At 44.2% G+C, this 26,436-nt stretch overlaps 1 protein-coding gene across 4 annotated transcripts in view; it reads right to left on the bottom strand.

Annotated features, from left to right (window-relative positions):
* LOC125294975 (neuronal calcium sensor 1) overlaps window positions 1-26,436 on the bottom strand; it is a 57,905-nt gene that overhangs the window by 20,854 nt on the left and 10,615 nt on the right. For all 4 annotated transcript variants that reach the window (XM_048244073.1, XM_048244074.1, XM_048244072.1 and 1 more), the window contains exon 3: window positions 18,623-18,647. In XM_048244073.1, the coding sequence (XP_048100030.1) occupies window positions 18,623-18,647 (25 nt within the window). The remainder of the gene's footprint in view (window positions 1-18,622; window positions 18,648-26,436) is intronic.

Here is a 26,436-nt window from a genome sequence, read left to right as displayed (position 1 = left end):
AAAATATGCGCTTATATTTTACAACTTTTGCAAAGTAGGCCTACTGGGAAACGCTGGCAAGCAAGCTGCTGGCAGATATTAGAGGTATTATAACTTAGACATATATTTTCTTCCCTAGGCTAGGCCAGCAATACACGCTGGAAAGATGCAAACAGATCAACTTAACATGTACAGTATTTCCTCCTGATTGCGAAAACGCTCGTTTTCTTTTTCTGTCAGTCCGTGGTTCCTTCATAAATTGTGCAGCAAAATATCAGACGAGTGACAGAATTTCAGAATTCAATAATTTGACCAGCAGTCTTCGCGTCTATAGTTTGTGAAATGATGCTGCGTCCGAGCAAAGATTCTAGATGCCAAGTGCAACTCCAAAAAGGAGGACAAATGAGCGTCTGGTTTGAAGCTGAGCCGGACCCCAGACAGGGCTTTTAAAATCCATATGTCCGGCTTAAATTCGAACGTGTGGCTAACCTATCGCTGGTTTAACTGGTTTACCAACTCTTTCTCCCGCTCATTCTACCGCTCACTAGTGTTAATTTCGTCAGAGGAGACGAGAGGAAATATGTTCGTCAACAACCTTTTTTTTCATGACTAAGACGAGACGATGACGAGACGGCAGTAATGTCCTGAAACACTGACTAAGACTATCTTAAGATGAATTATTGTTGACGAAAAAAGACGAGACTAAAATGTTTTGCATGAAATAAGAACTAAGATAAAATCTTAGTTTCGTCTACAAAATGAGAAGACAGAATATCTAGCTGTTATGTTTTCAAAATATTCCGAATGAGTTCATACGCAACAGCTTTCCTGTAGGCTAGTCTACGTGCTGTTGCTGCAACCCTGTGGCTGCAACACAAAACTACATGGAACAAGAACACTGGAGATTTCTGCCAGAGTTAGCAAGCTAACTACCTAAGCTTTATGCCACAATGCTACATACCCAGAAGTTGAAGCTTCTCTCATACAAATTAACATCCCCCAGAATACGAAAATGTTCATCATGTAATGTCAACTATTTAACTAGTTAGACTGATGATGCAAAGTTTGCTAGCAAGTAAGCTAATATTAAAGTTCGCTAGCAAGTTAGCTATGGCTAAGATGGAGAGTCTGTTTGGGGAATGTGTTGGGTTTGGGCGTATATCGACATCTAGCGAGGAGGAGTAAAACATTAATACTTTGGTCTACGACAGTGTTTCTAAAACTTTTTCAGTTTCAGGACCACTTAACTAACCCTAGCTAAAAAAAAAAAAAAGATTAGACCTACTTCAACAGTAGCCTATAATTAGTCTACACTATAGGCCTACTCACTGAACCACCTTGCTTATTGTCTTTGCACTTTGCTTATTGTGTGGATTCATACTGTATGATTTAAACTGGCATATCTTACATAGACAGTGTTGCAGAACTGTTTTTACATACAAGTTGGTTCAATATTGCAAACAACTCATCTATATTATATTTTACCACGTCTGCTCACGGACCACTTGAGATAGCTTGCGGACCACCAGTGATTCCCGGACCACACTTTGAGAAACACTGGTCTACGAATATGACAGTGGTCCAGTCAAATCTTTTACTGTCTATGGTCAAATCCCAGCCGAGCTATAACTGTAGCTCGACTTACCTGTGCATGTAAACATACTGACTGACAAAAATCAGAATGAGTAATTAGAACAGACGAGTAGCCCTGTGGACACACAATATTGTTGGAAAATTGAGATGTGTGAAACACTATTTGACTCAAATGGTAATCAGAAATAATTTGTTATAAAAAAAAGACTAAAATGTGTTGACTAAAACTGACTAAGACTAAGATACCTTTAGTTTTCTTTTGACTAAAACTAGACTAAAATGACTTTTAGTCGACTAAAACTTGACTAACAAAAAAATGATATTTGAATGACTAAATATGACAAAGACTAAAAAGGACATTTCGTCACAATACTAAGACTAAATTAAAAATAGGTGACAAAATTAACACTACCGCTCACGTAGGTTACCTGCCTATCTCTCAGGCCTCGGCTACACCACGAAAACGTCAGGCATATTTTTACATACTGTATTATTACCGTTTTCACACCTTTATACACACGTGAAAAACATCTTCACTCTCCACTACACTTCTTCCCGTAGTCACTTATACAACTGCGTTTTAAATTCACGAAACCGGATGGAGACATCACTCGCTCTCTTGCACTCGCTGGCGGTCCCATACGCAAATTTAATACCTCCCTTTTGAAAATTCAAGACATCCCAGACAATTTAAGACTTTTTTTAGGTCTTAAAAACCGAAAGTTATATTTAAGACTTTTTAAGGATCTGTGGGAACCCTGGTTTTCTCTCTCTCTCTCTCTCTCTCTCTCTCTCTCTCTCTCTCTCTCTCTCTCTCTCTCTCTCTCTCTCTCTCTCTCTCTCTCTCTCTCTCTCTCTCTCTCTCTCTCTCTCTCTCTCTCTCTCTCTCTCTGCGTACTGTGTGGAGGTGCGCCAGACAGCAGCATCAAGGTCTGAGGCTAAAGAAGTGCAGTAGGCATTGCGAAAGCTAAAAAAAGAATTCCCACAAAATTGTACGCACTGGGAATAGTCTCAGTCTCAATCGGCTGCTGCTGGTGTTTTGCCAAAAAAATGGAGGACAACGGCGATCAATATGTGCGTCATGACAGACGAGTGTGGGGCTGTACTCTAACTTTTTCATTCTTAGCACTGGTGCTACAGAAGTTGATAGTTTTGTAGCACAATCCACAAAATCTCTAGCATCGGCATGTAGTTGCGCATCATCTGTAGGCTGCACTCTAGAAAACATTTTACTGTAAATAAGGTAAGGCTGGTAAATCATCCATAACACAGACTGTTTTTTTTGTAGCATATGTTTGTTTGTTTGTTTATTTTGTTTAGCACAAATTAGTACATCTGTGCAAGGCGGGAACGAAGCCTAGAGGCTTGCACAGAGTTCCACGCCTATTGCCAAGTCATGTTAACATATTGACATGCAGGCTAAACATATAAATAATATGTTTGATCCACAATAAGGAAGCATCGGAAGCAAAATGATTAGGATGAAAGCAAAAAATAGGAAGAAAAAGACATTCTGTCAACAATGGATGTAAAGCAAGAAAAGAAGAATCAAAGAGAGATGTTTCAGGTAGACAATAGATGGTTCTTCAACTGTCTTTAAAAAGCAGAGAATGATGCTATATGTAGCACTGTACAGCCCTGGATGAGTGATAACCCCTAATACTGTACCTTGAGGAGTTGGAAGCACTTCGGGTTTTGGACTGTAGATAGGGTTGGGCACCGAAACACGGTTCTAGTATGGCACCGGTGCCGACGCAAACGGTGGTAACTGCATCGAATAATAATGTGGATTTCGGTGCCTCATTTCGGTGATTAAATCGCATTTGTTTGTTTTTTATACCAGGCATGTCATGCGCCATCTCTAACGTCTTGCTCTGATAGCAGCACATCCAGATACAGTTAGCTAACATAAACACTGGATGTATAAACCAGAGGGGTGCAATACATAGGCGAGTGGACGAGCCTACGTAGCTTACTTTAAAGCGATATCACAAGCTCTTGTCAAAATCTAGCAGGGGGCCTTACATACTAGCAAAAGGCTATGAAACAACATCAACAGTATACGTTACACAATATCCTCGCTAATGCGCTAACTGGCATTTATTTGAAATGTTATCAGCAAGTTGTGAAAACTTTATTTCACTAGTGTTCTAAACAACATAATGGCATGATATTAATCTTTCATGTGCATGAGGCCCATATAGCATCACAATGAATATGAAGATCATGTTAAAAGTTAGCTGGCAAAAACATAAATTTATGTAGGTTACATACCTGATGTCACTGAGCTGTCAAAAAGGCTACGGAACCATCTCTGTACGTTATCGCTAATTAAACTCAGCTGACTGGTAGCGCATAGCCATAGTTGCTGCTAAAATGCCTACTAGCGCTGGGAATCTAAACACTTTAACACCGACATAATGTAGCCTAACACGTTCAAAACTATTGCGTGTTATGGGGGAAGACATGAAATTCCTTGAAGCATTTGGGAACACACTGAATTAACTGAAAAGTAGAGTCCCTGTTAGAAAAGCTTGCTTGCAAATGCCGTTGTCCATGACTGGCAGTTCTATGGCAAGCGGTTTTAACATACCTTATGGCAAACCGCCTACACTGCCTAAACTTGAAAGCAGAGCTTACTTGTGTGTGCATCCATGGCAAGCTGTTTTAACATTTAAATGTATTATGCGTAGGAGCAATGAGATATTGATAGTAAATTGAATGTAACAGTTCAATTTCATGTTCAAATTTGTCATCAATAAAAAAAGCAATTCATGCTTTAGACCATTTTATTGTAAAAACAAAGTACTGGTTCAGGCACCGGCACAGTTTTAAAAGTATCGATTTAGCACCGGTATCCAAACGATACAAAACCAAACGATACACAACCCTAACTGTAGATCAAATTATGGAAAAGGACAAAGTGGTATGCAAACGTCTTCAGACATACAGTAGAAAATTGATCTTATAATCGATTCAATGAACACTTATGTGTCAAAAATCAAACAGGATTTTTCACAAAAGTGACAGCCCTAGAATCTGAAGGTGAGTGAGTGTGGAGGGGTATCTGAAGGTGAGTGGGTTTGGAGGGGTATCTGAAGGCGAGTCAGTATGGAGGGGTATCTGAAGGTGGGTCAGTAGGGAGGGGTATCTGAAGGTGAGTGGGTGTGGAGGGGTATCTGAAGGGGCAGGTGGTTGTGGAGGGGTATCTGAAGGTGAGTGGGTGTGGAGGGGTATCTGAAGGGGCAGGTGGGTGTGGAGGGGTATCTGAAGGGGCAGGTGGGTGTGGAGGCGTATCTGAAGGTGAGTGGGTGTGGAGGGGTATCTGAGGGTGGGTGGGTATGGAGGGGTATCTGAAGGTGGGTCAGTAAAGAGGGGTATCTGAAGGTGAGTGTCTGTGGGTATCTGAAGGGGCAGGTGGGGGTCCTGAGAAGCCATGACGGAATCATGAAGGTTGGAGGAGCTACTAATACTGCCAGCAGAGATTAGACTTCAGGCCAGTAGAGGCGTTACGTAAGGGGCCACACCACATTCCACCCCCCTCCCTCGCCTGCTGGGGCTCTCTACAGTCACTGCCCACTCAGGGCAGGGGTGCAGGAGAAAGAGATGGCAGGACAGAGAGAGGGACAGATACAGTGATGGAGGGAGGAACAGAGAGATGAAGTGAGAGAAAGAGATGGAGGGAGAGGAACAGAGAGATTGAGAGAGGGAGGGACAAAGAGAGTGAGAGAGGACTTATTTCCTGCTTCCTTTAACGAGTTCAGGAACTTCTCCTGCAGCCAGCATTCTTACTCATGAATGGAGAGTAGGCTCACAGCAGGCAGGCACAGTGACCAGTGACACACACACACACATCAAACACTCACACACACAAACACACAAGCACACGCACACACACTCTCTCTCTCACACACACACACACACACACAAACACAAACAGACACACACACGGTTAGATAACTACAGTTACTGTAAATGTCTTGGGGGAGGGCTAGGACCTTGTTAAAGAAAGGCCATGCAGCAGAATATCTGCAAGAAGCTGGAGGATGAATCATCTCTCTCTCTCTCACACACACACACACACACACACACAGTGAGTGAAAAGCCCGGTGGAAAATGTTCCCCATCGAGAGTGATTCACACAGGGGCTTTCATGGGGGAGTGGGCTCAGTTTAAGAGGAGGAGACAGGAAGGAGGGCACACTGTGTGTGTGTGTGTGTGTGTGTGTGTGTCTGTGAGTGTGCGTGCCAATTTATTTGAGTGTGTGTGTGTGTGTGTGGAGGGTGGATAAGCTGTGGCCTGTCTCCAGAACACAAATGATAGCAGAGGCTCAACAGCTTCCTTCCTCTCGTATCTCGTCACTCTGACCCTCACAGACACCACGCAGCCCTCAGCCGACCCCCAAACCGCCCTGATTTGGCACTCAGTCGGCCCTGTTCCGTTCCTCAGTCGGCCCCAACTCGGTCCTCAGTTGGCCCTGTTCCGTTCCTCAGTCGGCCTGTTCTTGCCCTACTAGCATCTCCAGAGCAGATCATGACTGGTCTGTTGTGTGATATTCACACAGGTGAATTTAGAATTATTCTTTCGCACACAGAAAGAAAGGACAGGGAGGGCGACCAGATGAGAGGAAGTGAGGGAGAGAAAGAGAGACAGAGGCAGAACAAGAGAGGGAGAGAAAGAGAGAGAGAAAGACAGGCAGAACACGAGAGGGAGAGAGGGAGAGGAGAGAGGGGTGTTATAAAGTAGAGGGAGACGTGAGGCTGTACGTGTGTGTGTGGGGGGGGGGGGGGCTGCAGCCTGTTTGATGTCTGGGCAATCTGCCTCTCTAATTATCTGCCATCTGACATTCCCCCACATGCTGGAGTCCCACTTCATCCTCCTCTCCACTCGTTTCTCTCTTTTCCCTCCATCTTCCTTTCACTCCTCTATCCCTCTTCCTCTTTCCTTAAAATCAACTCCTTTTCTCCATCTTTCTTTCTCCACATCTCTCTCCCTCCATCTCTTTTTCCCTCCACATACTGTATTTCTTTATCTATCCCTTCTTTTTCTCTCCATATCCACCACTCTCTCTCTCTCTCTCTCTTCTAGTCCTCTCTGTATGTTTCCTTCTGTTTGTCATTCTCTCATTCTCTCTTCATCCCCCTCTTTCTTCCTGCTTTTCCACTGTTCTGATATCATTGATACTAGAAACATGAATATGACTGTCTGGTCAAACGGTGTATGGGTGTGGACTTGCATTTGCATGGTATCTGTGTGTGTGCCTGTGTGTGTGTGTGTGTGTGTGTGTGTGTGTATGTATGTATGTGTGTGTGTGTGTTTGTATCAATCACAGCAGACAGATTTGACATGGGCATCTACGACTGCTCATCAGTACATAAATACTACACATTTAGTGCGGAGAGATCTGATATGGGCACAGTGATGCAGGCATGCAAACTGGTCAAGGTGAGAAGGGCACGCGAAGTGACAACAGTGCATAGCTTCCACGGAGTATGAAATGGCCCAAAACCAGAGATTTACAAAGAAAACAAACTATAAAATCACTAAAAAATTTGTTGTGGCCAAAAATATCATATGTATGATAAAAATAAGTGAATATAAAAAAGTGTGTTCTTCTCCTATTTCTGTGAGGGGCCCGTTGCACTGTTTGGCAGCATGCTTCAGCATGGCCCTCCTCTCCTCCTAAGCAATCTACATGAGTTTTCTTTCTTTCTTTTTTCTCTGTGCCTGAAGTTCAGACATTTCTGAAGATTTCAGGCCTATTGGACATGAAGACATAGTAGGCATAGTATTAGAATAAAGATGATAAGTTTGAATATTTGTTGAACCAAACCAGGTGAAACTTGCTTGAGACACACACTATTTCAGACTAACATTATATAAAATAGGATAGACTAGACTAATTTGTAAATCGATTTGAAATGTTTTAACTTCCTATGGAATGGGAATTTTTGTGTCTAGACCAGGTCTTGTGAAGCCGTGTGCAAAAGTAGATCAAAACAAAATAAAAATGAGTCATTTAGACCATTATTTGCTAAGGTATGCTCATGCGTTTTGTAAAATGCCCAATGGAAACTCCCCATAGGACTTTTGGTTACCCAAAATGCATACTGACAATAAAAGCCTTACTTTGTGGTTTCTGGACTATTTGGATTGTTTGTCAAGGGTTCTGATGGAATGACTACACTATGGAATAATTACAGAAATGTCTTTGCATTTTCTTTGTTGGTTCAATGTGTGGGGATAAGATGGATTATACATCTGCACAACAAATATTGGATAAAACAATGGATAAAAATATGGATTCCTGTGACTATTTCAATACCCAATTTGCTGCATCTATCTATCTTATTGATAAGGATACACACTGCAGCTAGAAGGTAGGGAAGCACCGGAGGGGGAGGAGGGCAATTTGATACAATTTAATTGAGACATAGTAAGATTAATCTGACAATGTAAAGCACTATATAGATTGTACATGAAAAAGGTTGTCATATATGGATTCCCACGTGTCCAAGCTTTCAAATGCTGTATAACATTACTATGCTACATAGCAATATGGTGCAATTGATTTATAATGTTGGGGGAGAGGGGGGTGGGTGTGTTGTGGAGGGCACACTGTTTCATAACAAGTGTTATCCTGCAGCCTAGGTTACTTACAGATTGTGGCATTGTGCTAGTTAGTTTGTTTAACCAACCAATAAAGTTGTGTTGTGTGAATAGTGTTCCCTACATGGTAGCCTACCCTATAGGCACAGGCTACTTCAGATCAGGTCACTGAACGTTTCTTAAAGACATGTCAATCAACACTGATTTTGTCTCTGAGCAAGATCAGTATAGCAAAGATCAGTATAGCAAAGGCTAATGTGAATAATTAAAGAGTTAAATGTGAATAATTTAAAGAGTTAAACGCTTTTGCACAGCCCAGTTTAGGAAATTAACTTCGCGGTCTATAGCCTTTAACATTCGTTGCTGAAATTCAACGCCTTTAATGGCATTTTTAATGGCACAAGATGTGTTCTGCGCTCACAAAAGCCGAGCATTCTGTTCGCCTCTGCAGCAACAAGCTACTGTAAAAACTCAGCTCACGTTGACCCCAAGATGTGTTTATGCCCAAATATTTTCTCATCGGTTCTGCACAAACCACGTAAGTCAGTCATTTTGGATTCAAAACGGCGAATTTCGCCGAAAGGTGAGGAGTTTGCATGCCTGGTGATGGCTTTAGTGCGGAGAGATCTGACATGGGCACACTGGCACAGTGATGGCTTTAGTGCGGAGTGATCTGACATGGGCACAGTGATGGCTTTAGTGCTGAGAGATCTGACATGGGCACTGGGCACCGAGTCTGGCAGTGGCTTTATGCCCTCCTGATGGTCTCTCTAACTCAACATGACAGCAGGGAACAGGAGCGGCCCCAGCGCAGAGCCATAACAGCTCCGTTCCGAACATCAAGTGCAGCTGGAAATGGTGGAGAAAGCCACCAAAGCAGCTTTATAGGGCTCTCCACAGGCTACGGCAAACAGCGAAGAACATATGGAGGCAAATAAACTCACAATGTTGAGTAAGGGAGGCAGGCGTGGGTCCTGACGCCAGTGTATGAAGTGGTAACACTGAGCAAAGATGAACTCACTCACACACACACACACTCTCTCTCTCTCTCCTTCTCACTTACACACACACACACACTTTCTCTCTCTCTCTCTCACACACACACACACGCGCTCTCTCACACACACACACGCGCTCTCTCTCTCTCACTCACACACGCGCTCTCTCTCTCTCTCTCACACACACACACACACACACTCTCACACACACACACACACACACACACACACACACACACATGGAGATAAGCCCTGCTGCACTATTTAGTGAACTGGCCCTTCATGAACAGCATAGCAAAGGAACATAGGGACAGACAGGGATCAACAGAGACAGGCAGACACAAGCCAAACCAGCAGCCAGTGTGACCTCTGAGGACTGACACCTGCCAGACCTGTGTGTGTGAGGCGTGTGAGGTCGTGTGAGGCGTGTGAGGGCTGTTCTCGCTCCTGCCGTTATCCTCCAGTATCCCACCGGGCACAGCAGTCAGCTGACGCGTGTGTGCGAGAGTTGCTCTCTACTGCCGACGCTCCGTCTCCACCGACTTTGAGCTTTCCACACAAAAACACATCACGTGTCACAACACGTCGCTAACTGTTCCGCTAAAGACTTGGTGCTGCTGTGCAGAGTACCAACGCTAACTGTTCTGTTCTCAGTAATCAGATGTCGGTAGCGAAGTGCGTCACACCTATGTCGCTGCCAGTGTCCGGTAGGCTTGGTCTTTCTCATGTAAAACAGGACCCATCAGATCTGTCTGACTGATCAGATTCCATCAGGGTCAGGTTCCAGTCAGGGTTCCCACTCAAAGTCAAATGTAAAAAACCATGACTTTTCCTTGACTTTCCCTGACAAAAAACCCAATTAACCATATAATTAATTGTACAATATACCGACCAATAATTTCAGAGCAGCCGCGTAGCAACAACAATCTTTTACATCTATAGAGCAGGAGACAAATAAATGCCCATTGAATAAATACATTTGGGCTACTCAAGCAAGCAGTAAAGCTAATAACCAGATATACTCCAATTATGTGTGTGATAAAATTATGAAATTAAAATGATGAAATTCCCTGACTTTCCATGTCTGGAATAGACTTTCCAAAATTCCATCTCTGATATCATTTCCTCTTCTTCAGCACTGCTTCTGACATCATGTCTTTTCCAGGACCAGTATCTCTGACATCACTGCCTCATTTCCAGCAGAATCTCTGACATCATGTCCTGCAGGCAGACTGCAGTGGTAAGTGAGTGGGTTAGGGGTCCTACTGTGGATTATGGCCCCAGCCCAGCAGCATCTCTCTCTCTCTCCTGGCTCCCTTTCAGACCCCCCTCCTCTCTCTCTCCCTCCATCTCCCTCTCTTTCACCCCTCTCTCCCTCTCTCTCTCCCTGGCTCCCTTTCACCCCCCCCCTCTCTCCCTCTCTCCCTCTCTCCCTCTCTCTGTGGCTGGACTCAAGAGTCTGGCTGACCTTGGGCTTGGCACCCCTTCCATAGAGAGCACAGAGGCAGGCCTGCCCTTCAGAAACACACTCAGCAGGCAGACACACACACACACACACACACACACACACACACACACAAACACCCACCACACAACACACACACACACACACACACACACACACACACACACACACACACACACACACACACACACACACACACACACATTTATCTCAATGGGACTGAGATAAACAACAAAAGAGAAGAGAGGAGCAGAGGAGAGGAGTAGACAGGACGAGAGGAGAGGAGGGGAATGAACAGGGGAAAGGAGAGGAGATGAGAGGAGAGGAAAGATTAAAAGTTGAAAGAAGAAGAGGAGAGGAGTAGAGAGAAGGAGAGGAGGAGGAGAGATTAATATAAGAAAGGAGAGGAGGAGAGGAGAGAGGAGAGATTAATAGGGGAGGAGAAGAGTAGAGAGGAGGAGAGGAGGAGATTAATAGGGGAGGAGGGGAGGAGAGGAGGAGAGAGGAGGAGTAGAGAGGAGGAGAAGAGAGATTAATTAGGATGAGAGTGAACAGAGAGGAGGAGGAGAGATCATCAGGGAGGAGAGGAGCAGAGAGGAAGAGGAGGAGATGATGAGGAGAGGAGAGATCACTAGGAGGAGTGATGATGGAGAGATCAATAGGAGGAGAGGAGTAGAGAGGAGGAGAAGAGAGATTAATAGAGGAGGAGAGGAGGAGAGGAGAGATTAATAGGGGAGGAGAGGAGTAGAGAGGAGGAGAGGAGAGATTAATAGGAGGAGAGAGAGATTATTAGGGAGGAGGAAGAGAGAGAGGAGAGAGAGGAGGAGAGATTAATAGGGGAGGAGAGGAATAGAGAGGAGGAGAGGAGAGATTAATAGGGGAGGAGAGGAGTAGAGAGGAGGAGAGGAGAGATTAATAGGGGAGGAGAGGAGTAGAGAGGAGAGAGGAGGAGGAGTAAGGAGGAGAAGAGAGGAGAAATAGAGAGGAGGAGAGGAGAGATTAATAGGGGAGGAGAGGAGTAGAGAGGAAGAGAGGAGGAGAGAGGAGGAGAGGAGGAGAGGAGAGATTAATAGGGGAGGAGAGGAGGAGAGGAGAGATTAATAGGGGAGGAGAGGAGTAGAGAGGAGGAGAAGAGAGATTAATAGAGGAGGAGAGGAGGAGAGGAGAGATTAATAGGGGAGGAGAGGAGTAGAGAGGAAGGGGAGAGGAGAGATTAATAGGGGAGGAGAGGAGGAGAGGAGAGATTAATAGAGGAAAGGAGAGGAGGAGTACAGTATAGTGCAAGCAGTGTAGTCAGCCACACAGTTAGAACTCGTGAAAAGAAGAAGAGGAGAGGAGAGTGTAACAGAGGAGGAGGAGAGGATTAATTTAAGAAAGGAGAGGAAGAGACAGAGAGGAGAGAATAGGTAGAGGAGAGGAGGTGGAGGAGAGTACATCACTGTGAGGAGGAGGATTAGAGATCATTAGGAGGAGAGGAGGAGAGGAGGAGAGGAGGAAGGAGCAGAGGAGGAGAAGAGGCAAGGAGGAACAGAGAGGAGAACAGACTCCCTCAGAGAGGAAGAGAGGAGGAGAGAGGAGGAGAGGAGGAGAGGAGAGATCAATGAGAGGAGGGAGGAGAGGAGAGATAGGGGAGAGGAGGAGAGGAGGAGAGGTTAAAGGAGGAGGAGAGGAGGAGAGGAGAGATTAATAGGGGAGGAGAGGAGGAGAGGAGAGATTAATAGGGGAGAGGAGGAGAGAGGAGAGATTAATAGAGGAAAGGAGAGGAGGAGTACAGTATAGTGCAAGCAGTGACTCAGCCGCGCGTCAGCAGAACACGTAAAGAAGAAGAGGAGAGGAGTAGAGAGAAGGAGAGGAGGAGGAGAGATTAATATAAGAAAGGAGAGGAGGAGAGGAGAGAGGAGAGATTAATAGGGTAGAGGAGAGGAGGAGAGAGGAGGAGAGGAGAGATTAATAGGGGAGGAGAGGAGGAGAGGAGAGATTAATAGGGGAGGAGAGGAGGAGAGGAGGAATAGGGGAGAAAGGGAATAAAGACTAGGAGGAGAGAGAGAGGAGGAGAGGAGAGATCATCAAGAGAGGAGAAGAGAGGAAGAGAGGAGGAGAGAGGAGAGAGGAGGAGAGGAGAGATTAATAGGGGAGGAGAGGAGGAGAGGAGAGATTAATAGGGGAGGAGAGGAGGAGAGGAGAGAGAAGGGAGGAGAAGGAAGGGAGGAGAAGAGAGATAAAGGAGGAGGAGAGGAGGAGAGGAAGATGTAAAGGGAGGAGAGGAGGAGAGGAGGAGAGGAGAGATTAATAGGAGAAAAGGAGGAGAGAGGAGAATTAACAGAGGAAAAGAGGAGGAGTACAGAGCATCAACAAAATTTCTGTCAATGCAGAACACGCAAAGTAGCAGTGTGTAACACAGCCAGTGTGTGTGTTTACACTGGACTGTGTGTGAGACAGTGAGTGAATATGTGTGTTTAGTGTGGTGGAGTGGTACATGCCTGTGTGTGTGTGTGTGTGTGTGTGTGTGTGTGTGTGTGTGGAGCAGGGGCAGAGTCCAACAGACTCTCCCTAAACACACCTCCCAGCCTCATATGACCCCAGGAGGGAGAGACTGACCACAGGAGGGGGAGGGGAGGGGAGTAAAGGGTTAAAGGCAGAAGCACAAGACCACAGGAGGCCTGATAATCCAGCGGTCCAGCGCATGTGTGGGTAGAAATCCCATCCTGGCACAGATCAGTGCAGCACAGGTCAAACCATTCCATTTTGCCGTTTTAGATGAAAAGCGAACCCCCCCACACACGCTCGCATGCCTAAACCCTCCACAGCACAGGCTGCTTGCACTCTAAAAAATGCTGGGTTGAAAACAAGCAGGTGTTCCTAGTGTTTGAGATGGTTTGATTGCTAGACTATGTGTTTGTTGAAAGTCAAGAGGGTTTTACAAGAGTAAAGTTGGGCAGCTCTGGGTAGCCGTGGCCTACTGGTTAGCGCTTCGGACTTGTAACCGGAGGGTTGCCGGTAGGCTTGGGTATCGAATTTCGAGTATTGGTTGGAACCGGGACTATCTTTGCGATTTTCCCGGAATCGTTCAAAGTTTAAATTTCGATTCCTAGTTTCGATTCCCAGTCCGCCCGACCCGGAAGAAACGGCTGAACACCAACGAAAGGCGCATAGTTCATTAAAATTCATGAAGAATGTCAACTATTTCATTCAGAAAGCAGGGTTCCCCGCGGATCCTTATAAAGTCTTAAATACAACTGAATTTTTTGAAGAGAGGTATTAAATGCGCGTATGGGACCGCCAGCGAGTGCATGTGCAAGAGAGCGAAAGATGTCTCCATCTAGTTTTTGTATTTAAAAGCGCAATTGTATAAAGTGACTATTAGGGCTCTGGAGTAGGTGTAGTGGTTGCAGAGTGAAGATGTTTTCAATGGTTTGGTTAAAGGTGTGAAAACGGTAATAATACAGTAGGCCTATGTACAAAATAATATGCCTGATGTTTTCGTGGGTGTAGCTGAGGCCTGAGAGATAGACAGGTAGCCTACGTGGAATGAGGGAGCCTATGGTAGAATGAGCCGGAGAAAGAGTTGGTAAGCCAGTTAGCGATAGGTTGGCCATATGTTTCAAATTTAGGCGGACATATGGATTTTAAAAGCCCTGTCCGCACCGAGCGAACCTGAAGCCAGACGCCATTTGTTATCCTTTTTGGTTAAACTTTGGCATCTAAAGTCTTTTGCTCGACGCAGCATTGTTTCACAAACTATGGACGCCGAGACTGCTGGTCAAATTATGTGCAGTGCTTCGCAATCAGGAGGAAATACTGTATATGTTAAGTTGATCTGTTTGCATCTTTCCAGCGTGTGTTGCTGGCCTAGCCTACGGAAGAAAATATCTGTCTAAGTTATAATAGCCTACCTGTAATATCTGCCAGCAACTTGCTTGCCAGCGTTTCCCAGTAGGCTAGGCCTACTTCGCAAAAGTTGTGAAATATAACCGGATATTTTTTGAATGTCGGTGACTGCTACATAAAAAAAAAAATATGTGCTTTCATAATACGTGCATGCTTGAGATGAAACCAGCAGTTTTCAGCAGGATCATGCGAGGAGGACCTGTCTCTTAATTAATTTAAAACAAGTCAATGGTTTTACAATGTTTCAGTCAAGCTTTGGTTGGTTTAGATACAACTGGTATGCAAAATGTGAAGTAGTGGATTAACTTTAATTTTCTGTGCTGCATATTGGACAATAGATGCACATAGTAAATTATATAAAATAGGCTTATTAAAATATGTAAATAGCTTAGTCTAACTTTGAAAAAATAAAAATATTGAAGGAATCCAGTCCAGTGCACATGTCTTTGGCAAGTAGCCTAGGCTACTACAGACACAGGTGAAGAACAGTCAGCCTCAGCAGTAAGCAAAACCAAATATGTACAGCCAGCTTCAAAAGCAAGCAGCCCAGACCCTAAAATTGGGCATTTATAGCTGTGAAGGTAATTCACACACAATTATTTTTCTTTCGCCAAAATATATTTGGTAACTTCTGTAGAAATTAGTAGGAAAAAAAACTATTTCATAAACAGTCATATATATCTTTTTGTTGTGGTATAGTCTTAATTTTCATTTAGATGTCTTAAAAAGGTCTTAAAAAGTCTTTAAATTTGCACTTGAAAAAATGTGCAGATACCCTGAGAAAGACCGTTGATTAGCTAGCTCATTTAAAATATCCTAAACTTTTTTTGACCCTGCCTTTAAAAAAAATCGGAATCGAGAATCGTTAGGAACCGGAATCGAAATAAGAAATCGGAATTGTAATTGGAATCGGAATCGTTCAAATTGAAACGATACCCAACCCTAGTTGCCGGTTCGAACCCCGACCAGTAGGCACGGCTGAAGTGCCCTTGAGCAAGGCACCTAACACCTCACTGCTCCCCGAGCGCCGCTGTTTTTGCAGGCAGCTCACTGCGCCGGGATTAGTGTGTGCTTCACCTCACTGTGTGTTCACTGTGTGCCGAGTGTGTTTCACTAATTCACGGATTGGGATAAATGCAGAGACCAAATTTCCCTCACGGGATCAAAAGAATATATACTTATATATACTTATACTTAAAGGAACTATATGTAAGATTGTGGCCAAAACTGGTACTGCAACCCCTTTCAAATTACTGTAGAGCAGTGTATCCCGTCCCCCTCCCCCCTGACTCGAGGTTGCCAACCCGGATGCCGAAACACTACTGACTTTGTGATTAATAGATAGGTGGAGGGTGGCGCATCAGGCCAAAACACAACATGGCATGACAAAACACAACATCAACATCAGTTGAGGGCTGCAACTTCACTTTTTAAATGACAATATCCTGGCCGTACTACTGTTGTCAGTGATATACTGTAAGTATTTGAAATTATTATTATTACTTAATGTCTAGTGACATATCAGGGCCATTTTATGATTAATTGAAATACATTTCTTACATACAGTTTCTTTAAGTTGAGATACATGGGAGTTGATGGCAGCCCATGTCTTAGCTTACTGCACCACCACACTAGCTTGTGACAGGTTGAGACAGGTTGAGACACAGGCCTTGAACACGTGTCTGATACAGGCTCTGCATGTCATTCTCACCCTGGGAGATCCAAGTCAATCACAGTGGATGAGTGTGTGGGGCCTCTGCGTTGCCACGTCAATCTGGAAGGATGTGTGTGTGTAGGGGATGCTGTGTTGCCATTAACTTCATAGTGTTACATTAGCTATTAGCACAACAAAGATCACGCCAGCCTCTCCTGCAGGGTCTGATGAATTATGGATCAGTCAAAGCTGCTAATTCAGCAAAACACATTCATTCACACACACACACACACACACACACACACACACACACACACACACACACACACACACACACAGTGGCTATGGTGGGGCCGTATATCTGAACGACATAACCGGTTATATGGAAGTCTGATTTTAGCTGGTTGTTCTACTACTCCCCCCCTAGTATTTCCTCCGGACATTATGTAAATGTGCTGTGTCTGAACGAAGAATAGAACATGCGGTTAAAATTCACACCTAGTGAGGGGGCGTGTCGGTGACGTTTCTTTCGTGCGTCCATGTGGTTAGATCTGACTAAAATGCCAGTGTTATGATGGAGTGGCATAGTGCTGTCCAGAAAATCTCCGACCTGGAAAGATGCAGACATCACGAAGCTACTGTCCATGAGGGCAAACAACATTTTGATAGAACACATGAAGGGAACGGCAGGAGACACGTTGTAGCCTACAACTGCATGGCAAGGCCAAACGAATTCAAAAGACTGAATCATCATAAGCAGAAGGTATTTAATAAATTGTTGGCCAACACGGTTTTCTGTTCATTGATAGCCTTCTCATGACCTCACTGCTGAGCTCGCTGATATTTGTTGAGCATAAATATGCCTAGAGAAAATGAAAACGAACTTTGTTCCAAGCTCCTTACGTAAATGCAATAGACACATGGGGAGAGGATGCTTTTGGACAAAATAAACCATGAAAAAACGAACCACTTCACTGTTATGTTAGTATTTTGTTTGTTGCTTAAAAACGTTGTATATGATGGCCTTGAAGTCTTGAGTTCTGAATTGGCTGGTACCATAAAGTTCGTGCATGCTCTCTCTCTCTCCAACGCAAACCAGATTTGGGGTTCCATAGCCAAGTAATTCTGCTACATAACGTTGAAAACAGATAAATGTGTTTATTCGAAGCACACATGCAAATACTGTAGGTCAATTTCAAGTGCGCACTTACGTGACTACTTCAAGTATTAGCCTACGCACAATAGACAATTTTTCTTCTTTAGCCTACATAATGCATACACTTTGTAAACAAACAACAGCTGTGACAGGCAGCGGCGCGATATATTCTGCGTCATATCTCGTGATCTTGTGAACTCTACAAGCCCCCACCCCTCACTCGACAACCACACGGAGATTCTGTAATGTGCGTGTATTGGCGGCCTTACATTGTACGATTTTGGTCTGTTTTGGTTCACAGTCGGCGACTAAATTTCTAAAGTCGGGACAGAAATCATGGGAGTTGTACTGGAATCGGTAGCTCCGTTAACTAGATCGTTAAGTGTAAAGGTGCCAATCTTAGCGGTTTTAAGTCAGTCGGAGTCAGTCCTTTTCTAGTTTTGCCGTTACGACAATATCAAACATGTTTGATATTATCGCAAGTCTTTTTCTAGTTAAGTGGCTCATGCAAATAGTGTGGCGTGAACTATAAAACCAATAGTGACACCTCTCAACACCAAACAGGAAGGGGCAAAGTAGGCGACAGCTGTAGCCTATATGATTATTTGTTATTCTTATAATATTTGTAATTTCTTATACATATTTAGTCGGCTCTTCCGCGTGGAACAACTCTATATCGGGTTAGGGATGTCGCGATGAAACAATGCTGCAGAAACACGAAAATACGACTTTGAGTTTAGTAGGCTATAATTTCAGTTCCTGTTTATCTATTGCACAATGGGTAATCATTTAAAGGAATCTATTTGCAGTCTTGTAAATAGTGACCCTGCAAGATACCTAGTCATTGCAAAATCATAGTCTGTGACTTAAAACTCTACTACTTGTCTTTAGATGTGAGGGGGTCTGAGACTGTAGTCTTTCAAAAATCTTTTCCAAATCTTTGCAAATCTTTCCAAAGTCTGTCGGTGTAAGGAGGGCTTAAGTCGTTCACACATAGGTCCATATAAGGTCAGTATAAGGTCCGCAGGTTAGCATCATATCTGAATCATCCGAAGGGTAGGACCTCCGTTTGACAAACCTCCGCATATACTCGGTTATATCTGAAAGCGCTTTATGTGAAGAGAATGCCAGGAAGTCACAGCAGAGGGAGGGAGCGAGGGAGGGAGGGAGGAGGAGAAAGAAAAGGAGGGAGGAGGAGGAGAGAAAAGGAGGGAGGAGGAGGAGAGAAAAAAGAGATGGCAGACAGACAGGGATGATGAAAACAGGAAAACTTCACTCACCACTGTTGGACCTCCTTCTCTGTAACTGTGGAGAAAGAGAGAGAACGACAGTGAAACACAAACACATATACACAGCCATTCTGCTGAAGTATTACATTAAAACATTTGAAGTGCTATTTGAAGTCACTCATGGAAGAAACGCAGTGCTATTAACAGGCAGGACCATAAATCTCTTTGCGCGTCATTTCACAGAAGCCAACCACTCCATGTCAGATCTTAAATTTTTAGGAATAGATAGAGTCTCTTCTACCCGTAGGAGGAGCTGTACAGGACAGATGCTCCTTCAGTGTGAAGCACGCTGGATCTACTACCTTAAAACGTTACATCCACATGGGTTAAATGATGACTTTGATTTGACTTGTTTCCTTTGAGCTGTTTTATCTGAGAATGTTCAATCTGCTTACTATATATCCGTATACATCTATTGTTTAATATTCACTTGCTCATTGTTAATTTTGTTTCCTTATGTTTTTCTTGTTTCTCTATTTTGCATGTAAAATTATTATTATTTATTTTTTTTTTTTCATTAACTTGACTACTTTCTATGACTAGGTCTACTGTAACAATGAGCCTGAGGGTCTTCTTTTCTCATGTTTCTCTGAGTCTACACTTCAACCTACCTAGCTAGGGGTCAATTTGATTGACAGAGCTGCAACCAAGTAGACGCAGACTATAAATAGGCGCCACATCGTTGTATATGGTTTGCACTGATGAAGGTCTGAGGACCAAAACGTTTGTGACCTCACTTGGTAGCACATTGGTTGATGAATTAAACACTTTGTTTATTTATTTTTTCAACGGCAAACAATGGTGTGCGAGTTTTCTTCCATGACTGACTACTACGTTGCCTAAAACTAACGCACCCGCACGGCCTTAAGTATTTGGCGTATTTAGCCTACCTGTCTAACCTGAACAAGTGCTATTTGAACAAACAATGTATCCATTTTGTTTACACATCAGGAACACACAAACAGAATTAAACTGAGAGGGAGAAAGAGAAATAGTGGGGAGAGAATGAGAGAGAGGAAAAATGGAGCGGAACAGAGAGGCCTAGTGAGTGCAGTGGAGTAATGGAGAGAGCTGTCCGCGTTGGGAGGGACGCCATCATCATTACACACAGGAAGCTGAGAGAGCGAGCCACGTCCAGTAAGCCAGCAGTGTGATTAGGAGATCACTCAGAGCCCTCAGCCCTTCGAATCAGGACTCGTGTATTGGACACACTGGCCAGCACTATTCATTAACTACTGATCTCAGATCAGAGTATGGAGAGATGGAGAGAGAGAGAAAGAGAGAGAGAGAGAAATGAAATGAGAGAGTACTTCCGAGAAACACACACAGAAGAACAAAGGCCTTATCTGCAGCAGTCCCCCCCAGTGTAGTTGTTTGCTTTGGCAACACTGCTTCATTGAGTAATGCCACTAAAGCTCCATTGACAATGACTTGAAAAAAATAATATATATATATACTGTATATATTTATATAGAGAGAGAGGAAGGAAAGGGAGAGATAAAGGTGAAGAAAGATGGAGAGAAAGGTGAAGAAAGAGGTGAAGAGAGAGGGGGATAAAGGTGGAGATAAAGGTGAAGAGCGAGGGAGAGAGAGGTGAAGAGAGAGGGAGAGAGAGGTGAAGAGCGAGGGAGAGAGAGGTGAAAATAGCAGTGTTTCCCCTACAATGTATTTAACAGCGGCGCAGCGCCGCCGCTGGATTTTCAGCGCCACTGCAACATAATATCACGAGATTCACTTAACACACTGTAAAAGCACAACGGCCAACGTCATCTCGAAATTGTTTTCTGAAAGTCTTGAGTAAGTTAAGTGCATCAAATCCGCACTTAGCCTCTCATTATTCAGGACATATATGCGGCATGATGTGTCAGGTGATTACAAGCCCAAAGACAAGTCTGCAGCCCATATGGCTAGCCTACGTTCTGAACACGGTTACATTGTTTAGCTATCCGACTGATGGGGTCTTGCTCCATACAGTGTAGCCTATGGTGTCATCGTTCACTTGTAGGTTACACAATAAATAGCCTACTTATAGGCCTGGTGACAATAAAAATGATATTAGTTATATTTAATCCACGGGCTGTTTGTATGCCGTGAATTAAACGTAGCCTATGCCATATGTTAAGCTTGAGCAATTCCTCTGATCCAAAGCCTGCTTTGACACATTGACACTAATGTGAAACATGCATCCTCCTCTCCTAGCCTACATCAAATAAAAGAAACCAATTCATGATTACCGTTAAAGTTTGTTGCGATTTAGCCTACTGTTGTGATGCGGTTCTTTCTGCTGATTGGATTTACCCCCGTGCTACAAGGTGTATGGTCTTAACGTTAATTGTAGCCTAGACTTGTAACGTTAGCGTAGGGCTATATGTAATGTTTGCATGGGAAAGCTAGGCGAACACAGTCTAGGCCTGTTTAAACTGTCTGATAGTTAAAGGAAATATGAGCATATGTTGGCATATCATTATAGCCTAAATTCTGTCCACTTAGCTATAATAGGCTATCACAAACAGACCTTTTTCTCACGTTCGGCATTAGACATATAGGAGGACCTACATTCTCTTATCAGAAAGGCGTGTTCTCATAACTTCAGCGTTCTCTTGGCGGTGAGACGAGCGGTCGCACTTCAATCAAGTAGCCTAGGTCTTTTTCGAGTTAATTGTGAGTGAGTTGTATGGTAACTGTGGGAGTGATGTAGAAGAAAAGTGAGTATTTACTTTTTTATACGTGGGTTTGTTGTTTTGGGACTGAGAAATAGACTACAAGGAGAGCATCTGGCTACGTGCATGCGTGTCAGCATTAATGCCAATGCATTTCATTCAATTTCATGCAATTCAATTCAATTATCAAAGAGCCTTAGAGATGTTCTTTGAAAAGCCCAGAAAAAATTAAGTGCTTTCGCAGATTGGGTGTGGTCTTTGCCATTAAGACAAATTTAAATAAATTGTAAATAATCTTTTTCTGGGTTGTGCCATTTCATTTTTCTTCTATCATTTTTAACCTATAATGTAAAAGAAAGCTGAAAATACCCCGCCCCCGGTAATGCTATCCTGATGCATTAGGCCCGCTCAGCCATGAGCACATCTCCCTCCATTTGAGAACGGAAAACTACTTTACTGCGGGAAAAGGCAGGCGGAGGTGATTAGATTTCACTTCAGGGAAAAGCAGCGTTTCCTCTGAGGACCAATCATGCTGGCCCTCCATGAGTCAGATGCATGCTGTTTCTGACAGGCCCTAGAGTCATGGCAACCACCGTTATTCTATCAACGGCCCATAGACGTTTTCATCGCCATCGTTAATGCTACCTACTGCAGAGCAGCTCCTGACTGTTCCAGCAAGTGGCCTCCCCCAGGCTGAGAGTCTGAGACACACACTCCTCCCCAAGGCTGAGGTGGAGTCTGAGGGGAGATACACACTCACCACCACTGTGTGTGTTGGGGGGGCAGCTCTCCCTGAGTGTTTCAGCCAGTGTCCACTCCCCCCACCTTCCCTCAACCTCCAAATCACAGCATGGGGGGGGGTGCACTGGCTTGACCAGTAACGGGTGGACTTTCACACAGGGCATCACCCAGCTGAAAAGCTGCTCTGTGATCTCCACATCATGATAGCTAGTATTGTCACGATACCAAAATGATGACTTCGATACGATACCTGTCAAATATCTCGATGCTCAAACTGAAACGATACCATGGCAAAATCCTAAAATATCTGGAAAAGAAAGGACGCAGACCTCCTCCAAGTGTATTGAGCCATTTGTGTTGTATTTGGTGCACTTTTGTAGTGTGCAGGTCAATTCTGGGTTCTAAACTTCTAAACTTCCTACATAATTATTGTTTTTTTATAGTCAGTAAAATAGTAATTTGTGTGTGATTAAGTCCTTTATTGTTTGTTATAGTTAATTTGCATTGCATTGTTTTGGCAAAAAAGTACCTTCAAATAGCCAAAGTAGGCTAGAATGTTATGCAGAGATAGATAGATAGATAGATAGATAGATACTTTATTGATCCCCAGGGGAAATTCAAGGCCCCAGGGGAAATTCAAGAGGGGCCTAATCTTTAGGTCACCTGATGTAGGCTACCCTAGGCCTTCTCGTGTTTATGGGATTTCTTTGACAGTTGCAAAGGGGAAAAGGGGAAGATAGTCTTCTTTGCTCCCAGTGTACAAGTACGACATTCCAACCAGGTCTTCGTCAGATAGGCCTACACCATTAGCTGTTGCTATATATCTGTGTAGATTACGTCTATTTCTTTGATAACATTATTTGCTACCACGTAACAATAAGCCGCTATTATTATTAGGACTCAACACGCCGCAGTGGTATGTTGTGGGCTTTAATTAGCGCTTTTTGGGTGCCTACCCTACATCATCTGGGCAATAATTATTGAACAAATTGCAGTCTACATGCCATGACAAACATTACCAGTAGTACTGACTGAATATTAAATAGATTGTTTGCAAGTTATAGTAATGTTATAGGCCAGTGGTTCTCAACCTTTTTTCAGTGATGTACCCCCTGTGAAATATTTTTTCAGCCAAGTACCCTCTAAACAACCACGACTCCATCGTTTGAGTTTTGACAGTGATTGACAGGTGATGGCTGGTGGCATGTGACAGGTTGGGTCGAACCATCCTGGTATGGGGGAGCTCTGGGTTTTTAGGATAATGAAAATAGCCTACTGAAATATAAAGTTCATTTTATGAACTTATATTTTCCTGAAATATTTATTAAATAATTGTTTTTAAAGTATTTTTGCATGGATTCTACTTTTTAAATATATGTATATTTTAAAATCTCACGTACCCCCTGGAGTGCCTTCACGTACCCCCATTTGAGAACCACTGTTATAGGCTACTAGCGTTTTCATCACGTTAGCACACTAATTATTCGTTATGTCTCGTCAAAATTCACTGATGAAGGAAGGTTCGCTTTATCCCAGAAAACCATACTCGTTTCAGTTAGGCTAGACTAAAACTGAAGGGATGAACTTGGCACTAATCATGTAGTGGTGTTTTCTATAGCCTATTCGTTAACCTTTCGTTCTTTGAACTCTTTAAAAATTATGGGATATGTCTGCGAGGTGCTTAACCAAGTTCTATGCGTAGCCTATCCTACTGCTTTTGAAGGACTTTGAAACATATTTTACAAACGGGGCTCTGTGTACCTGATGGCTTGCCTTCACTATCCGCGATGCAGGCTATCCGAAATACTTCCAGATTTCACTTCACCTTTTGTTTTATCCACAAGCCGAGGACTGTCGGCAAAGAACTATGTTGACGTTGGCTGCGCACTCACTCACTCAGATGCCTGTTTGACACGCCCACTTGCCTAGATGCGTGCAAGGAGCATGGAGAGTGGGAGCCGTTCACACAGACACAGAGCGTTATTATTTTAATAAAGTATCGATTCTAAAAACATCGGAAATCGTATCGTTTTTTTATGCGTGAAGGCATCGTGATACCTTTCTAGTATCAATACACTGGCAACACTAATGACGGCTTGAGCAGGCTGCAGGCCTCCTTACCCCAGCCTCCTCCTGTCTGGGACAGCTGAGATGGCCCATAGGGACACGGACACACACACACACACACACATCCTCTCCCTATCCCTCTGCCTCCACATATAAACCAGGACAGCAGGCCTCAGTGTGTTAAATCAGCCTGGGTCCTGCGGAGATCTGCCCTGGACTTCGTGAGGTAGCCCAAAGTTTGTCTCGGCTTGCTTTTGGACACCTAGATAGACCTGGCTGGCAACAGACTTGGAAAATAAATACAGTATATTTACTCATAAGCCTGTCCTGAGGCTGCTATTTTCAGACGCAGACACTAAAGGCAGTAGATTAATTAAATGATCTTACATCTTCAATGACTATCCTGCTTCAGTTTCCATGGCAAACATAAATAGCTCACTGTCTCCAGAAATACACCACCCCACGCCTATTCCACTCGTGTAGGTGTGTGTGTCCGTGTGTGTGTGTGCGTGTGTGTGTGTGTGTGTGTGCCTCTGTGTGTGCCTCTGTGTGTGTGTGTGTGTGTGTCCTGGCAGTGTCATTAACCTTCATGAAATATGAATGTGGATATGATGAGCAGCCGGGTGGCCTGGCCCCATGCTATGCTTCTGTGACGCTCAGCTCAGCTCCACTGGAACTGCACAGGGCCACTGCACTAGTCTATTGTCCCACGCGCTCACGGACACACAGACAAAAACACACACATACTTACAGACTTCTTGACTGACCTAAAGCAAAGCAACATAAACAACACCATTAACTTATGAGACAGCACACCGCACTCACTCTCAATGAAACCAGCATCCAGTGTACTCTCTCTCTCTCTCTCTCACACACAGTGTTACTAACTGCTGCCATGCGGCTCATTATCCACTCTCATCCCATGTAACACACCCTAGTTTTGTCACATGCCCTGCCTCTGGTTTTAACACTCATGCCATGCCTCAGGTTCTAACACACTCATGCCCTGCCTCTGGTTCTAACACACTCATGCCCTGCCTCTGGTTCTAACACACTCACGCCCTGCCTCAGGTTCTAACGCACTCATGCCCTACCTTTGGTTCTAACACACTCATGCCCTAACTTTGGTTCCAACACACTCATGCCATGCCTCAGGTTCTAACACACTCATGCCCTGCCTTTGGTTCTAACACACTCATGCCCTACCTTTGGTTCTAACACACATGGCCTGCCTCTGGTTCTAACACACTCATGCCCTGCCTCTGGTTCTAACACACTCATGCCCTAACTTTGGTTCCAACACACTCATGCCATGCCTCAGGTTCTAACACACTCATGCCCTGCCTTTGGTTCTAACACACTCATGCCCTACCTTTGGTTCTAACACACATGGCCTGCCTCTGGTTCTAACACACTCATGTCCTACCTCTTGTTCTAACACACTCATCCCCATTCTAATGTTCCTAAGGAAGGCCAACAAGTGAGGTCTTCACTGTAGCCTAGCTAGCACATGTGACATCAGTGGACTGGGACTTATATAAGCCCAAATGACCCACACTTGTCAGAGAGAGAGGGTGGGGGGGTAGAGGAGAGAGAGAGAGAGAGAGAGAGAGAGAGAGAGAGACACTCATTCTTCTGACTGGCCAGAGAGACGGTATGGTACAGGGAGAGGTCCGAGCAGTCGACTGGCCTCGGCTTCACTGCAAACACGGTTTAATTGGCCTCTCCACAGAGAGAGCTGGCTTTCACTGGCACTGCGGCGGAGATGTAATCAGCTCCTATTTCATAACCATTTCATAACTCAGTCTCAATGGCCAGCACAGGACAGTGGAGCCATTACACAGCGGAGGACAAGTCAAGAGCCCAGCAATTTGGTGGGGGTACAAAAGTACAAGATAAAGACTATGTGAGTAAGAGAGTGTATGAAAAGAGTGTGTGTGTGTGTGAGTGTATGAAAAGAGTGTGTGTGTGTGTGTGTGTGTGTGAGAGGGTTGGAACCTGAGCGTTTGTCCAGTGGACTTGCTGGTTATACCATCCTGCCTCCACTTTAACAAGCGGCCCACGCTTTATCTGATGCACATTAAACACTACCGTTATTATGTGATTATGGCCTGCAGATCACTCCTAACACACCCTCACCGTAATTCCCCAACTATAAGCTGAAGTTTATACACAGAGCACCACTGCACCTCCCTCCCTCCCCTCATCAGACCTGTCACACAGAGCACCTCCCTCTCCTCATCAGACCCGTCACACAGAGCACCACTGCACCTCCCTTTCCTCATCAGACCCGTCACACAGAGCACCACTGCACCTCCCTCCCTCTCCTCATCAGAC

This window comes from Alosa alosa, chromosome 5, assembly GCF_017589495.1.
Source record: "Alosa alosa isolate M-15738 ecotype Scorff River chromosome 5, AALO_Geno_1.1, whole genome shotgun sequence".
NCBI classification, from domain to species: Eukaryota; Metazoa; Chordata; class Actinopteri; order Clupeiformes; family Clupeidae; genus Alosa; species Alosa alosa.
Note: the sequence above shows the minus strand (reverse complement) of the source record. Positions and strands in the feature narration are given on the sequence as shown.